The sequence below is a fragment of the Lacerta agilis genome, chromosome 6, assembly GCF_009819535.1.
Source record: "Lacerta agilis isolate rLacAgi1 chromosome 6, rLacAgi1.pri, whole genome shotgun sequence".
Lineage (NCBI taxonomy): Eukaryota > Metazoa > Chordata > Lepidosauria > Squamata > Lacertidae > Lacerta > Lacerta agilis.
This window is the reverse complement of record NC_046317.1, coordinates 7,098,404-7,115,555: the sequence shown is the minus strand read 5'-3', so window position 1 is coordinate 7,115,555 and position 17,152 is coordinate 7,098,404. Positions and strand designations below refer to the sequence as shown.

At 46.1% G+C, this 17,152-nt stretch overlaps 1 protein-coding gene across 1 annotated transcript in view; it reads right to left on the bottom strand.

Annotated features, from left to right (window-relative positions):
- CACNA1E (calcium voltage-gated channel subunit alpha1 E) overlaps nt 1–17,152 on the bottom strand; it is a 364,294-nt gene that overhangs the window by 216,743 nt on the left and 130,399 nt on the right. The window contains exons 5-7 of the mRNA XM_033151321.1: nt 8,611–8,714; nt 6,747–6,899; nt 3,659–3,840 (exon numbers count right to left, since the gene is read on the bottom strand). Coding sequence (XP_033007212.1) covers nt 3,659–3,840; nt 6,747–6,899; nt 8,611–8,714 — 439 coding nt within the window. The remainder of the gene's footprint in view (nt 1–3,658; nt 3,841–6,746; nt 6,900–8,610; nt 8,715–17,152) is intronic.

The window sequence follows — 17,152 nt, the reverse complement described above, 5'->3', positions numbered from 1 at the left end:
TTCGGCACCATCATTAAGAACTATGTTCTTTCTTGCTGCCTACCTCACCCAAGGGAGTCTGCCAAGCCTTTAAGCACAGTTACACGATCAGATTCCTATAGGAGTTGTATTGCATACTTATAACGGAATTATTTCACTTCAATACACGTACTACTGCAGTTCATGGCGGGGGGGAGGGGGAGGAAGAGATGTGAAGGGACAGGAAGAGTTGGATGGGGGTTGCTGAGGAGCCTTATTTTAGATAATTACCGAATGTGTCTGCCCTCAGAAGACTTGCTTTGTCAGGAGCCTAATCGCTGTTTCTAACTTGTATACCTTGCTAGTTCCCCCGTGGCTGATGTTATGACAGCAGCTACATGGGTGTACAGATCATGCCATATGGCTAAGGCACAAAAGGGGGGAGTACCCTGCCCAAATGCAGGTGTTCATCCAATTCTATTTTTATTCATCTTCAGCAGCAGCAACAAACCTAAAAGAACCCTGGAATAGTGTCTTGGAGCTGAATATACTTGTGGTTTCTAACAGACCTGATGTCATGAAACTGCCCTGCAAGTTAATAGGAGGTGGCCAGCACGCACCCAGGTTGCCAACAGAGAAGATGTGGCTTAGGAGGCACCATACAGACCTGATGATCCAGCAGCACACATCTGGAGAGGAGTTGACCAGGGATCACAACCAGACACAAATCATGGGTCCAGCTGGAGCTCCCTCAGCAGTCAGCCCCACCACCTGCCATGACCCTACATTTACTCAGTCCTTCTTGCCTGAGCACCTGCAAAGAAACCAACAGAGCACTGGACGAGTGCCATGTTCTAAGCTAGATGTCAGGAGTCCAGTCCTCGGCTTGATAACACGGTGAGCATAGTTAATTAGAAAGGATGATTTATTGTCAAAACAAACAGATAGCTCTGGATGTCTTAACACCATCATCAATCAAGATGACCCTTCTGAAGATTGCTTCCGGCGTGACCAGAAGCAACTGGACTTTCACTTCATATGCCTTTTGTTTTGCTTCCTATCTTGCAGCCCTCCCATTCGCCGAGACCTCGGATTGAGTGGGTCAGCTCCCTCCTCTTTCCCATTCTCCGAGAGGCTGTCTCTTAACACTTTCCTGCCTGTTTGTGCTTCCGGCGAGCTTTGACTGCGTTCTAGCTTGCTCCCCGCCATTCCCTTATCAGCCAGCAATCCAGGGGGTGGGGGAGTTTGCACTAGTCAATGCTCATCCTGCGTGGCAGTTAACCCTCTCTGTTCTTGGCTGCTTTCTTCAATTGGCAACAACCTTTTCCTGGGAGCTGGCTCATTCATGACACTAGAGCATATACAATTTAAAGAGGTGAACCTTACTAAAGGGAGACAGGGCTCACTTGCTACATCAGAGCCTGCTCCCCTTGGCTTTGGAAGGTGTCAAAGCACACTGTCAGTCGAAGATCTGGCAAACATTCTGTAGCTTATATCCTGCAAATGTTTCCTTTGAGGGTTTTTTCTGCACCACTATCCAATTTTTATCCAGCTGAAATTTCCATTGCCTGAAACCTTCTCCCTGTCCTGTCCAACTCTGGTCTGTCCCACAGGCCCCCCAGTGGGGGAAAACACAACAGATGTAAGAGGTTTGACAGAATCATACCATCCCATGATGTACACAGTATTTCACTTTTCCCTCTGTTGCCTCTGGTGCAACAGGTTTCGGGAGGTTTTCGAAATCCAAAAGCACACGAAATTTACCAGAATTAAAAGTAAGAGAAACGTACGCATCACAGATTGTGATCCTTTCCTCAAGAAAGAAAAAGAAAAATCCTTAACTTCCCTAAAAAGAAAAAGTTATTAGTCTGCGAAACAAAAAAACAAAAAGGAAAAAGGAAAAAGGAAAGGTACCCTGCCTACTCATACATACAAAGTGACAGCAAGAAGAAAACAAATAAATTATTGCAACTTACAAGTTTTTTCACCTAGCAATCTGGAGGTACCGGTAATTCTTATTCACTACAGGCAACCACACAATGAGTCTATGCAAGCCTGCTGTCCACACTGACATCAATTGCGAAAAGGAGGCAGATTGTGATGGCCTGGGAGTCAGACTCAGATGCTGAACCTGAGGGATCCCAGCCTGCACAGGATTCCCTGCCTCCAGAACCAGTTGAGCCATGGCCAGGGCTTGAGCCTGAAGGATCCCCACCTGTGCTGGATCCCCAGGTGCAGGCCTCAGCAGAGTCTGCTCTGGCTCCTGATGGGAGGGAGGACCCATTGCCTGCAGGTGCTCCACTCCCAGCCTCTTCAGAGGAAGCTGAGGCGGCCCCTGGGTCCAGTAACCCACCAGCCTCTCCTGAGCTGCAGAGGCTCAGGACAGAGAGGCAAAGAGAGCTAAGTGCCTACAGGAGGAGTGCTCGCCTCCAGGCCCGGAGGAGAGGCGAGTCTCCGGAGGATCGGGGCTGCCCTAAGCATAGGGCCAGATAAAAGCCAGCCAGACCCAGCCCAAATTGCGTGAGCAACTTAGTTGCAAGTGTATGCTCAACCTGCAACCTTGTGCCTGCACCTGCCTTGGACCTTGACCTGCTCCCTGCCTCGTTCCCCGCCGGACTGACCTCCTTTGGACCCCTAGACCCAGGACTGGACTTGGACCTCGCTTCACGGACAAACCCCTGGGGCCAGCACACAGATGTGGTTTAACATGATGCTACTGTACCAAAAACTAGGGGCGTCACAGGCAGGAAAACACTGCAGCTTCAGCTCACTTGTTAAAATAATGCCTGAGGATGTACCAAACCCCCACAACTCATACACATTATACAATTTAATATAGAAGCACTGAAGGGAATAGATGTAATACTGTGAAAAAGTAGAAACAAGCTCACTTGTTCACTAAATTTAAACCCCACTGGTCTAATACCCTTAGTATCACACGATTGCCACGACAGCGCTCGGACTAAAATTGTCAGCCAAAAAGCTTCACTTTTCTGGTTAATCACCACAACAGTTATTAACAGTGGGCTTCGGTAAAGCAAATAATTTAATTAGACAGCGCCTATATGATATTGAGCGATAGAACAATTTGGCCACAATAAGGAAATTTTGTCCATGGTTATGATTATTCTCCACCTAGTCATTTTGACACTTTGGCACCCTATTTGTAAAATTTAACAATTCCAAAATTCAGATGTGCTTCCACTTTCGCAAGATTGAGTATTCTGCCATCGGCTGTACTTGAGGGTCGATTAAAAAATAATAATAATCCACTGGGAAAACGGTCATGTCCCTTTGGAGATGGCAGTATTGAGTCAGTGGCTCATGTGCTTCTGGCTTGCAATCTTTATAAAGATTTGAGGAGTGAGGTTATTAGCCCTCTACTAGTGTCCATGTCTGGTCACTCAACCATTGCTACTGTGTCCTTACTTTTAGCAGATCGAGATGATCAGGTGACAGCGAAAACTGCAAGGCAATTAGAAGAAGATCTATTGCAAATAAAGATTATTCTGATTCTGATTCTCACTTGCCGCAGGCATATATGCTAAGCATGGTGAACTGGGCAAGACCTATGCTATACAGGATGTGGAGAGAAAAGAAGTGAAAACTCTGTAATAACGGCATACTGAAAACATCACAATGTAGATTAAGTTGAAGATGTAATTTATCTTCAGAGTCGTTCCTTGCAGGTTTTACTCACATTGTACAGCACTGTAGTCCATCCTTCCATGGTGATGCACTGGAACACAGTCAACACGGCAAACAGGATGTTGTCAAACTGAGTGATCCCGTCGTTGGGACCAATCCACTCTCTGCACTCATAACCTGCAGGGCATCCCTGCACCCCGCAGGGATGAGGCGGGTCCAGCTCTTGCAATTCACCTGAAATCACACACAGGTTAAACCAATAGGACACAGGTGAATCAATGGAAAGCAAAAGGAATATCCCCAAGAACACAGAAGACCCACGGTATTGTATAACCTTCACTGCAACCAACCCAAATGTTTACAGTGCTGTGGACAAGCTTCTGCGTTCTCCAGAACACTTCATCTGTCAAGATACGGAATATAACAACCAAAAGGAGGGGGCCATCTCCCCACCACACACACACACCTTTTTTTCACTGGACAACTGATGAAAAGTTATAGGGAATTCAAAAAAACTTGCTCACAGCTCTGTGACTTTTCGGATTGCCCCGTGAAAAGGTTGTGACGTTGTAGCTTTGCTGCAGCAAGAATTTCCAGGGGAGCACAGTGCATCTCTGTGTGGTTAGCACACATGGACGCACACTGCATCCTCTCTCTGTAGGATGCTGGGCCTCCCCAGCACCAGAAATTTGCCCTCATTGTGCGTTATCCCCAACAGCAATGCACCCAGGAGGACTCTTGGGGTGGGTGGGTTAAAACTGCCCAATTGCTCCTAGAGGCTTCCAGTTCCTTGCAGGAGGGACTAAGTATTGACCCTCCTCACATGGTCTTACCATTGCATTCCAGTTACTTTCCCCAAAGAACTCAGCGGGTGCAACTGAGAGCTGGGCCAACAACTATCCAACTAGCTTCACCCGACACCTCCATAGCCTGAACTTGGGTTCAGGTTCTTCGTCGCGTTCGAGAGGGGCACTAGAGTGTTGCAAATTCTATATTGCACACACACATCCTGCACAAAAAGTGATTTATGCTTCTGAATCTATGCATTTACCGTAAAATATCCGGTCCCATAACCTCCTTGCCTTAGAAACGCAAAACCTTACAACCACAGCTGCCATCTCGCAGTGATTTGGTTTTCAATAGTATTCTGGTTTCCACTGGGTGGTGCTGGGGGTGGGGAGATGTAACAACTCAGGATCTTTCCATTTCTCCCCCACCCTCTCATCACAAAATGATTCAGTTAGTGTTTGTGTCCTGAAGTTAACTGTGCTGCCTTGCAAACATCCATGCAACTCGCTGCAAAAAAACAACAAAAAACAAAAAACCCCACAACCCCCAAAACAAAATCCTCTCCTGTGTAATCATTTTTGGTGTTGGGAAATCTGCATAAAACTCCAAACTGTGTGTGCATGTGTATGTTTTAGGGTGAGGTCAGCAAAGAGTAAGGGTATTTCCATGAGGATTTTAATTTGATGAACTTTTATTTGGCTTTGCTCTAGTTATCTCCCACTTGTACTACTGCAACCCGTTCTATGCAGGGCTACCTTTGAAGGTGACCCGGAAACTACAACTAACCCAGAATGTGGCAGCTAGACTGGTGACTGGAAACGGCCGCCGAGACCATATAACACGGTCTTGAAAGACCTACATTGGCTCCCAGTACGTTTCGGAGCACAATACAAAGTGTTGGTGCTGACCTTTAAAGCCCTAAATGGCCTCGGCCCAGTATACCTGAAGGAGCGTCTCCACCCCCATCGTTCAGCCCGGACACTGAGATCCAGCTCCGAGGGCTTCCTGGCGGTTCCCTCACTGCAAGATGTGCAGGGAACCAGGCAGAGGGCCTTCTCGGTAGTGGCGCCCACCCAGTGGAATGCCCTCCTAGTGGATGTCAAGGAAATAAACAACTATCTGACTTTTAGGAGACATCTGAAGGGAGTCCTCTTTAGGGAAGTTTTAAATGTTCAATGTTTTATCGTATTTTTGATATTGGGAGCCGTCCAGAGTGACTGAGGAAACCGAGCCAGATGGCAGGGTATAAATAATAAATAATAATTTTATTATTATAATTATTGATAGCAATGTTTCTATTGTTATCTTCCTTGAGCCTTTTTGGGGTGGGGTGGGGGTCTGGGGACCAGGCCCTTTTGCCCCCCTGCAACATTTTGGGGGGTGGGGCCCACATTCCCTCCCCTATGTCCAAAAAGCACAGAGGTGAGCATGGTGCGGCTCCAGTGGCCAACTCCTTCACCTCCTCCTCCTGCTGTGGTAGGGAAGGAAGATCAAAGCAGCCTCCCGCCGGCAGTGGCACCAAGATGTAACGGAGGAATTAAACTTGGTTTGGTATTTATCAATCAATGATTGAATGACTAGGCAGTGGCCTGAGGTATTGTGGCCTTTGCGAAACCCCGCTTGTTCTGGATGGAAAAGCCCTATTTCATCAGCCCAGCTGGTCAGCTTCTCGAGAAGGAGTCTGGAATAGATCTTGTAAGTTATGTCCAGTAGGCTGATAGGCCTATAGTTAAATGGATCTTGCGTTTCCCCCTTTTTGTAGATTGGGATAATTATACTCTGTTTCCAGTTCGTCGGAACCGCGAGCGAAGAATTTATGGTGGTGAAAAGAGAAGCTAATGTAGTTGCCCACCAGCGTTGGTTTGATAGAAAAACCTCGGTTGGTACCATGTCTTCCCCAGGTGATTTTCCACCCTTCAGCAGTCCAATCAATTGTATGCATTTCTCTGGGGAGAATGGATCCCATATGGGGTGAGAGGACCTACTGACAACTGGAAGGGTTGTGTTATTATTAGAGGAAGGAGCGGAGTATAGCTGGCAGAAATGTTTATGCCAGATGTCTGCCGAGATGTTGCTGCAGGGGGAAGCCGAGGTGGTTAAGCCCATATTTATTAGTTGCCAAAATTTCTTATCGTCTCGGCGTTTAGTAGCAGCATCAAGTTCAGTCCATCTTTGATGTAACGGAGGGGGAGCCACCAGCCGTTGAAGCCACAACCTGTGGGGCAAATCAGTGCCTTGGTGGCCACCATGGAAGCCCCTGAAGGCTTCCTGTGTTTGCCATGGCTGCACATGAGAAGTCAAAGGCTAGAACTAAGCTGGAAAAAGGAGAAGGGATATGTGACGTTCCTCACCTGAATTGTTTACGTAGCAAGCCCGGTGAAGCTTTCCGCTGTAGAACTCCAGGCCAATGATTGCAAACATCAGGATGGCGAAAAAGAGGAGGAGACCGATCTGCAGGAGTGGCACCATTGCCTTCATGATGGATTTCAGCACAATCTGTAAACCTTGATGAAGAGAAAGGGGGAGAATACAATTAAAAATAGAAGTACCATTGCCAGATGCGGTCGGGACATTTTTCCAAGTAGGAGATCTGGAGGGAGGGAGGGAGGGAGGGAGGGAAGGAAGGAAGAAGAAGAAGAAGAAGAGAAGAGTTTGGATTTGATATCCCGCTTTTCACTACCCGAAGGAGTCTCAAAGCGGCTAACATTCTCCTTTCCCTTCCTCCCTCACAACAAACACTCTGTGAGTTGAGTGGGGCTGAGAGACTTCAGAGAAGTGTGACTAGCCCAAGGTCACCCAGCAGCTGCCTGTGGAGGAGTGGAGATGCGAACCTGGTTCACCAGATTACGAGTCTACCACTCTTAACCACTACACCACACTCGAGAAGGAGAAGGAGAAGAAGGAAGAACCATTACAATATGAAGAAGTCAATATAAGGCTTATCTGCACTTCCCCTTTGCCCTGCACTTTCCAAGCATAGGTCCATGCTTGAAAACTCCATGTCGTATTGCCATTTGCTTCAATTCAGCTTTAAAGAGTGGTTTTTTTTGCTGGAAAAGCAAAAATAAAGGGTGCTCAGGGACAGAGCTTTAAAGTTTAGACCATGCCCAGAAAGAGCAGTGGAATAGGTAAGTGTGGATAAGCCCAAAGACTGAAGCGGTTACAAAAAAAATCTTATCTGGAAAGCCGGCTACTACAATGCTAAAGTCCGAGAGAAGCAAATCAAAGTAGGTGCTTGTCTGGCAGCACAACACAGAACTGGTAGAAATGGGACAGTCATTAGCAAAAGGAAGGGCTGTCCACCAGAACTGCCCTTAAGAGCATCTTATGGGATGCAGGAGGCAACAGGTGTGCCATGCAACAAAGGCATTTGCACAAGAGAAAGATGCTTGTGCAAACAAGCCAGGCAGCATCACATTCCTCAGGTTGTCTTGAAGACTGCTGGCTCAGCGGTGGTTTTATAAATTATGGAATTCAAAGCACGCCCGTGAAAACTCTGACCTGAGCGGTGTTTTTTTTTAAAAAAAACAGAAGATGGAGAGTTTAGCAAACAACATCAGCCTGCTCATTCACTTGCTGGCTTCAGCACCTGCCTCCCCCATGTATTCACTTCCCCCAGCCCACTGGAGCTGGTAGCAATGCCTTGACCGCTAAGACGTGGCGCTCCCCTGCCTTCCAAGATTTCTGATCGAGTGGATCAAGGCATGGTTCTCGCCGCTTGACACACCACCGGGCTCATCAGGTGATGACATGCACACTCTGGACAAATGATAAATAGCATTCTGAGCATATCCAGTATTTCTGATCTTGGTATCTCCAGAGCCAGGCCAGATAAAGTGTGTTTGTTGTATGCTCCACCCCCATGTCTCTCAGACTTCATCCCTGAACTAGTCAGCATAGCTGGTGTGGGAGCCCACCTAATCTTCAGCCAGGAGGCTTTTCCTGCATCCACCAAGCTCCTCCCAGGGCCTCATGAGAACTGGCAGCTCAGTTGTTAGCAATCACCCCATATGCAACATCCCAGAATGTGTGAACCCGGGACTTTCACACACAGCGTCTCCTGCAGCAATTCCCCCTGGCTGCGTAAAAGCGCTTCTGCGAACAGCACAGCGGGATACGAAGGATTCACACTGTAAACACCAAGGCTGCTCAGCGAGGAAGCAGGAGGAGGGAGGGAGGGAGGGAGGGAGGGGTGGGGAGAAACCGGTTGCTTACTAGGAATGCCTGAGACAAGCTTCAAGGGTCTGAGCACTCGCACTGCCCGCAGCGTCCGCAGGTCCACATGGGTGTTGAAATGGGTCCCTGCTGTGGCGAGGATGCTGGAGACAAACAAGAAGAAAAGTTACTAAACATAGATCTCGGGCAATGCACATATGCCTGCCTGCCTGCTTGCAGGAGGGGGCGTTACGCACACCAGGCACCTGACAGCCGGAACTGGTGCACCTTACCCTCCGCTGTGAGTCAACAGCCATTTCTCGGTCTAAACTTAGCATCCTAAAGCTGAGCAGCAATTAAAAGATGCACGCTGGTGCTGAGACTCACATTTTCCAGCTCAGCCTGATCCAGCCAGCCTTGCCTTCGTACCAGCAGTCACGGGCCCCACCCTTTCCTCTGCACAAGGGTGGGGGACTTGAAGTGGGAGATGAGGGTGGGGTGGGGGGCATAGGCGGTGTGATCCCATGCCTCAGAGCTCTCCCCAGGAAAAGAGAGAAACGGGCTGTGCTCCCCCTGTTCCACAAAACCTCTGGCATTGCCTGTCCTCATCCCAAGCCAAGGCAGAGATTAAGTACCAAATGTAACTTCATCTGATCATAATGATTATATACACACACACACACACACACACACACATATACATATATATAGATATATATGTATGTATGTATGTATACACACACACACACACACACACGGACGTGGGTGGCGCTGTGGGTTAAACCACAGAGCCTAGGGCTTGCTGATCAGAAGGTTGGTGGTTCGAATCCCTGTGATGGGGTGAGCTCCTGTTGCTCGGTCTCAGCTCCTGCCAACCTAGCAGTTCGAAAGCACGTCAAACTAGGTACCGCTCCAGTGGGAAAGTAAACAGCATTTCCGTGCGCTGCTCTGGTTTGCCAGAAGTGGCTTTGTCATGCTGGCCACATGACCCGGAAGCTGTATGCCAGCTCCCTCCGCCAGTAACGCGAGATGAGCGCCGCAACCCCAGAGTCGGACACGACTGGACATAATGGTCAGGGGTCCCTCTATCTATCTATCTATCTATCTATCTATCTATCTATCTATCTATCTATCTATATTAGGCTGGCTTCTCTCTTCCCCTTCTCTCTGTATATTCCCTCTACTGTCTCCCCAACTGTTAAAATGTAGGACCAAGCTAGGCAATGCATACCGCATTTTTTGGACTCTTAAAAAAAAAAAAAAATCTGAAAAGCAGCTGTGGGAAGTACAACTTTCAATTCTGTCTTTTTACCAAAAGGAGGGGTGGCAGGAAGGGAACAACCGCTGGGAAACTATGACCCCTTCAGTTTTGTTTTATGTAGTTGTTTCATAAAGTCTCATCTTCCTTTTCAAGAAAAACAAACTCCAGTTCCAGTTCCCTTTCCCCCCTCCCTCACAGATCCCCCCCCCCGGTTGCAATTTACTGAAGGTAAATTGGATGTACGATGTTTGTTTTGTTAATGCAACTTTTAATGTAACTTTTTTTTTATGTAAGACATGAAATTAAATAAAGGAATTTTAAAAAAAGAAAGAAAAACAAAAACAAACTCAAAGCAATTCGCGAGCCACGTGTCATGGAATAAAACACAATTTAGCACCTTATTAGAACACTCCAAAAGCCTCAAAATATTTCAAAACACTGCCGAAACCAAGTTTTGACAAATATAAAATTATCAAAACCAGCCAAAGATACCCGTTTTGGAACTCACGACTAATTAGCTGCTAAAGTTTGCAACAGAGAGGTAGGCTTCTAAGATAGGGGCCTCCAAGGTTAGTTTGAAACCTGAAAGTGATGGAGCTGTTCTGATGCCCAGAGAATCAAATCCCGCAATTGTGGGGCCACCACTGAAAAGGCCCTTGTGTCTGTGTCCTTGCCACTCTCACTTCCTTTATCAGGCAGGCATCTCAATAGAGTTTCTGGGGCAGGTCATAAGGTACAGACAGCCATGCGCAAATAGCCTCAAAAAAATCTGCATCTTATTTGTGTGCAGAGACATTCACAAAATTTCTCTAGGGAGGGAGAAATCACCCCACAGTTTCTCAGGGGTGGGGCTCATTAGCAGTGGCAAAAGTATTTTAATATTTGTTGGAAGCCCCCAGAGTGGCTGGGGAGACCCGGCCAGAAGGGCGGGGTACAAATGTTGTTGTTCAGTCGTTCAGTCGTGTCCGACTCTTCGTGACCCCATGGACCAGAGTACGCCAGGCACGCCTATCCTTCACTGCCTCTCGCAGTTTGGCCAAACTCATGTTAGTAGCTTCAAGAACACTGTCCAACCATCTCATCCTCTGTCGTCCCCTTCTCCTTGTGCCCTCCATCTTTCCCAACATCAGGGTCTTTTCTAGGGATTCTTCTCTTCTCATGAGGTGGCCAAAGTACTGGAGCCTCAACTTCAGGATCCGTCCTTCTAGTGAGTACTCAGGGCTGATTTCTTTGAGAATGGATAGGTTTGATCTTCTTGCAGTCCACGGGACTCTCAAGAGTCTCCTCCAGCACCATAATTCAAAAGCATCAATTCTACGGCGATCAGCCTTCTTTATGGTCCAGCTCTCACTTCCGTACATTACTACTGGGAAAACCATAGCTTTAACTATACGGACCTTTGTCGGCAAGGTGATGTCTTTGCTTTTTAAGATGCTGTCTAGGTTTGTCATTGCTTTTCTCCCAAGAAGCAGGCGTCTTCTGATTTCGTGACTGCTGTCACCATCTGCAGTGATCATGGAACCCAAGAAAGTGAAATCTCTCACTGCCTCCATTTCTTCCCCTTCTATTTGCCAGGAGGTGATGGGACCAGTGGCCATGATCTTAGTTTTTTTGATGTTGAGCTTCAGACCATATTTTGCGCTCTCTTCTTTCACCCTCATTAAAAGGTTCTTCAATTCTTCCTCACTTTCTGCCATCAAGGTAGTATCATCAGCATATCTGAGGTTGTTGATATTTTTTCCGGCAATCTTAATTCCGGTTGGGGATTCATCCAGTCCAGCCTTTCGCATGATGTATTCTGCATATAAGTTAAATAAGCAGGGAGACAATATACAGCCTTGTCGTACTCCTTTCCCAATTTTGAACCAATCAGTTGTTCCATATCCAGTTCTAACTGTAGCTTCTTGTCCCACATAGAGATTTCTCAGGAGGCAAATGAGGTGATCCGGCACTCCCATTTCTTTAAGAACTTGCCATAGTTTGCTGTGGTCGACACAGTCAAATGCTTTTGCATAATCAATGAAGCAGAAGTAGATGTTTTTCTGGAACTCTCTGGCTTTCTCCATAATCCAGCGCATGTTTGCAATTTGGTCTCTGGTTCCTCTGCCCCTTCGAAATCCAGCTTGCACTTCTGGGAGTTCTCGGTCCACATACTGCTTAAGCCTGCCTTGTAGAATTTTAAGCATAACCTTGCTAGCGTGTGAAATGAGTGCAATTGTGCGGTAGTTGGAGCATTCTTTGGCACTGCCCTTCTTTGGGATTGGGATGTAGACTGATCTTCTCCAATCCTCTGGCCACTGCTGAGTTTTCCAAACTTGCTGGCATATTGAGTGCAGCACCTTAACAGCATCCTCTTTTAAAATTTTAAATAGTTCAGCTGGAATATCATCACTTCCACTGGCCTTGTTGTTAGCAAGGCTTTCTAAGGCCCATTTGACTTCACTCTCCAGGATGTCTGGCTCAAGGTCAGCAACCACATTTCCTGGGGTGTATGAGACCTCCATATCTTTCTGGTATAATTCCTCTGTGTATTCTTGCCACCTCTTCTTGATGTCTTCTGCTTCTGTTAGGTCCTTTCCACTTTTGTCCTTAATTGTGGTAATCTTTGTACGAAATGTTCCTTTCATATCTCCAATTTTCTTGAATAAATCTCTGGTTTTTCCCATTCTGTTATTTTCCTCTATTTCTTTGCATTGCTCGTTTAGAAAGGCCCTCTTGTCTCTCCTTTCTATTCTTTGGAAATCTGCATTCAATTTCCTGTATCTTTCACGATCTCCTTCGCATTTTGCTTGTCTTCTCTCCCCCGCTATTTGTAAGGCCTCATTGGTCAGCCACTTTGCTTTCTTGCATTTCTTTTTCATTGGGATGGTTTTCGTTGCTGTCTCCTGTATAATGTTACGAGCCTCCATCCACAGTTCTTCAGGTACTCTATCCACCAAATCTAAATCCTTGAACCTGTTCTTCACTTCAACTGTGTATTCATAAGGAATTTGATTTAGATTGAATCTTACTGGCCCAGTGGTTTTTCCTACTTTCTTCAGTTTAAGCTGGAATTTTGCTATAAGAAGCTGATGATCTGAGCCACAGTCAGCTCCAGGTCTTGTTTTTGCTGAGTGTATAGAGCTTCTCCATCTTTGGCTGCAGAGAATATAATCAATCTGATTTCGATGTTGCCCATCTGGTGATGTCCATGTGTAGAGTCGTCTCTTGTGTTGTTGGAAAAGAGTGTTTGTGATGACCAGCTTGTTCTCTTGACAGAACTCTATTAGCCTTTGCCCTGCTTCATTTTGATCTCCAAGGCCAAACTTGCCAGTTGTTCCTTTTATCTCTTGACTTCCTACTTTAGCATTCCAATCCCCTATAATGACAAGAACATCCTTCTTTGGTGTCATTTCTATAAGGTGTTGTAAGTCTTCATAGAATTGATCAATTTTGGTTTCTTCAGCACTGGTAGTTGGTGCATAAACTTGGATTACTGTGATGTTAAAAGGACTGCCTTGGATTCGTATCGAGATCATTCTATCATTTTTGAAGTTGCATCCCAGTACAGCTTTCGCCACTCTTTTGTTGACTATGAGGGCCACTCCATTTCTTTTACGGGATTCCTGCCCACAGTAGTAGATATGATAGTCATCCGAACTGAATTCGCCCATTCCTGTCCATTTTAGTTCACTGATGCCTAGGATGTCAATGTTTATTCTTGCCATCTCATTTTTTACCACATCCAGCTTACCAAGGTTCATGGTTCTTACATTCCAGGTTCCTATGCAATACTTTTCTTTACAGCATTGGACTTTCCTTTCGGGGTACAAATAATAAATTATTATTACATTATTCTTATCTTCTTTCATTTTTCCATTCTGTTCCTTTCCTCCCTTCCCGTTCTGGAAGGGACAGTAGCAGCAACTGTGTTGTTATAGACAAACTCCCCATTCCATCCAATAAAGTTGTGGCCAAAATTATGCCAATGACCTAAAACTAAATTCCGTGTCAATTGTGTCTTTATTTATTGGAGGAGGTCTTGGGATCTCAACACGCAAAGGTTGGATTTCAGAACTGTATAGGTGTTTATGGGTTTGTTAGTACATTAAAAGGGAGCAGGATTAAGAAACAGAACTAATGAAGGAGAGCTCCAGTGTTGATAGGAAAATGTGACACTTCCTTTCAGTGCTTCTCTCTGTGATGTTAAAGATAAGATTGCTGAATAAATTGCATATAACTGGGTAAATTTGATATATATGTAAAAAATGGTAACGGGGTTTATAGGAAAGGATGTGGAGGAAAGCTATTTTATTCCCAAAATGCATGCTGAATGGTGGTTGGAAAGATATGTAATGTTGTGTTTGCAAAAGTCTTTTCATTCATTTGCTAATAGCAACCAATTTGTGTGTAGCCAATTATATGATGAGACACTGTAGTTATGTAAAAGCTATAAAGATCTTATGTAGACAGTTCAACCGCGTTGGAAGAAAAGTATGCCTGCAATTCTAAACACCTTCTAAATCGCAGGGGGATTTATTTCTGAGTAAACATGCATAGGACTCTGGAAAATTGGACTCCCTTTTTGAGTCATACAATGTTGATGAAGAAGAATGGCCTAAGAGAAACTAGCGTTTCAAACAGTGTCCAGTTCAAGGGAAGTAATAGTACTGCTCTATTCTGCCTTGGTAAGAGGAATTGGTGAGGAGGAATTAAAGAACCTTTTAATGAGGGTGAAAGAGGAGAGCGCAAAATATGGTCTGAAGCTCAACATAAAAAAAAACTAAGATCATGGCCACTGGTCCCATCACCTTCTGGCAAATAGAAGGGGAAGAAATGGAGGCAGTGAGAGATTTTACTTTCTTGGGCTCCATGATCACTGCAGATGGTGACAGCAGTCACAAAATTAAAAGATGCCCGCTTCTTGGGAGGAAAGCAATGACAAACCTAGACAGCATCTTAAAAAGCAGAGACATCACCTTGCCGACAAAGGTCTGTATAGTAAAAGCTATGGTTTTCCCAGTAGTGATGTATGGAAGTGAGAGCTGGACCATAAAGAAGACCAATCGCCGAAGAATTGATGCTTTTGAATTATGGTGCTGGAGGAGAGTCTTGAGAGTCCCATGGACTGCAAAAAGATCAAACTTATCCATCCTTAAAGAAATCAGCTCTGAGTGCTCACTGGAAGGGCAGATCCTGAAGTTGAGGCTCCAGTACTTTGGCCACCTCATGAGAAGAGAAGACTCCCTGGAAAAGACCCTGATGTTGGGAAAGATGGAGGGCACAAGGAGAAGGGGACGGCAGAGGATGAGATGGTTGGACAGTGTTCTTGAAGCGACTGGCATGAGTTTGGCCAAACTGGGGGAGGCAGTGGAGGATAGGGGTGCCTGGCATGCTCTGGTCCATGGGGTCACAAAGAGTCGGACATGACTGAACGACTGAACAACAACATTCTGCCTTGGCTAGATCCCACCCGAAGTCCTGGACCCAGTGCAAAGAAGGGTGACCAAAGTTTCGGAAAGCAAACCGTATGAGGAATGATTGAGGGAGCTGGGTATGTTAATCTGGAAAAGAGGAAACTGAGAGAAGATATGATAGCCATCCTCAAATATCTCCAGGGCTGTCACATGGAAGATGGACAACACTTGTCTTCTCCTGCTCTGGAGGGCAGGACCCGAACCAATGGCTTCCAGCTACAAGAAAGGAGATTCCAACTAAACATCAGGAAGAACTTTCTGGCAGTATGAGCTGTTTGACAGTGGAACGGACTCCCTTGGAAGGTGGTGGACCTTCCTTGGATTTTTCTAAGCAGAGTTTGGATGGCCACCTGTCATGGATGCTTTAGTAGAGATCGCTACATTGCAGGGGGTTGGACTAGATGACCCTCAAGGTCCCTTCCTACTCTACAATTCTATAATTCTATTATTCTACTGCCATAATGCTAATTTTGTTTTGGAAGCATTTTTTCCCCAGACAAAAATCTTCTTTTTTTAAACCCACACTATTTGGTGGGAAATCTTTTGAGAGAGATGCCCTAGAGAAGCTCCCAGCCCCTCATTTTGTCTGTGGCGGAGAAGAAACTTTAGCATCCGATTTTGGCACCCTCAGTTGGCCCTTTTAACCTCAAAAGAGGAGGGGTCTAGAACGTGAGGAATCTCTCAAATGGCTTCTGATCTCCTCAGGGCACCATGCAAAGTGAGGATGGCAAAACTGCTGAAGCAACGGGTCCTTGCCAAATCGTGCCTCTGGAATTGCTCCAAAACATCCGTATCTCATTCCTCTGCGCTGAACAGCACACAGACCCTCTGCTTCAGAGGTCAGAGTATTCAGGGGAGAGCAGAAGCAATGTGCAAACGGCAATTTCGCTGAGGGTCATTAAGGGACACCAAGTGGAACAAGAGTAAGAAACCCAGTTCCGTGGACCAGGTATATTCAATTACAGTAGCCTTCCACCACCAAGCCAGTACAGAGTTGTGCCAGTCCATTTGCCGTCCTGTGTAATTATATCCTAGGCTCCCAAACCAGTCGAGACGTTGCTCTTCAAAAATTGCTACTTCTCTTTATGGCATCAATTTAATCTTCCCGCAGGGCGCAATCAATCCGGCGTGGAGACAGCCCCGGGAAGGCAGAAGTCTCCCCCCAGGTAACAAGTGACAACTTCTCAAGATTAATATTCTTCAAATCAGAAGGCGCTTGCTCCTTTAAGACATCAACGTCGCAAGCCAGTAAACAAGCTGCAGTGATCCTCCAGGAGGAGTTTAGCAAAGGGGAAGTGGGCAGAAGACACAGCAGCTGTGATGAGGACCATACTCTGCCAGGTTGGCAAACAGGTCCCAGAGACTGAAGCTCGTTCAGATGAGGGGAGCGGTGAAGATAAGCCACAGAAAAAAGGCCAGTAATATCTGTAGGCTACTAACATGAGTTTGGGCTACTAACATGAGTTTGGCCAAACTGCAGGAGGCAGTGAAGGATAGGGGTGCCTGGCGTGCTCTGGTCCATGGGATCACGAAGAGTCGCACACGACTGAACGACTGAACAACAACAAATATCTGTAGAAACAGGGTAGGGTGTAAACACCACCACCACCACCCCCACACACAAAGTGCGGGAACAGGAGCATATCTCATTTTTCATTTCACCTCTAAAGCCACCACTATGTATTGAACACAAAATGTGTCTGGGTGTCAAGCATCTTGAATTGTGCCTCCAAGCAGGGCCGGATTTAGGTTTGAAGAAGAAGAAGAAGAAGAAGAAGAAGAAGAAGAAGAAGAAGAAGAAGAGTTTGGATTTGATATCCCGCTTTATCACTACCCAAAGGAGTCTCAAAGCGGCTAACATTCTTTCCCTTCCTCCCCCACAACA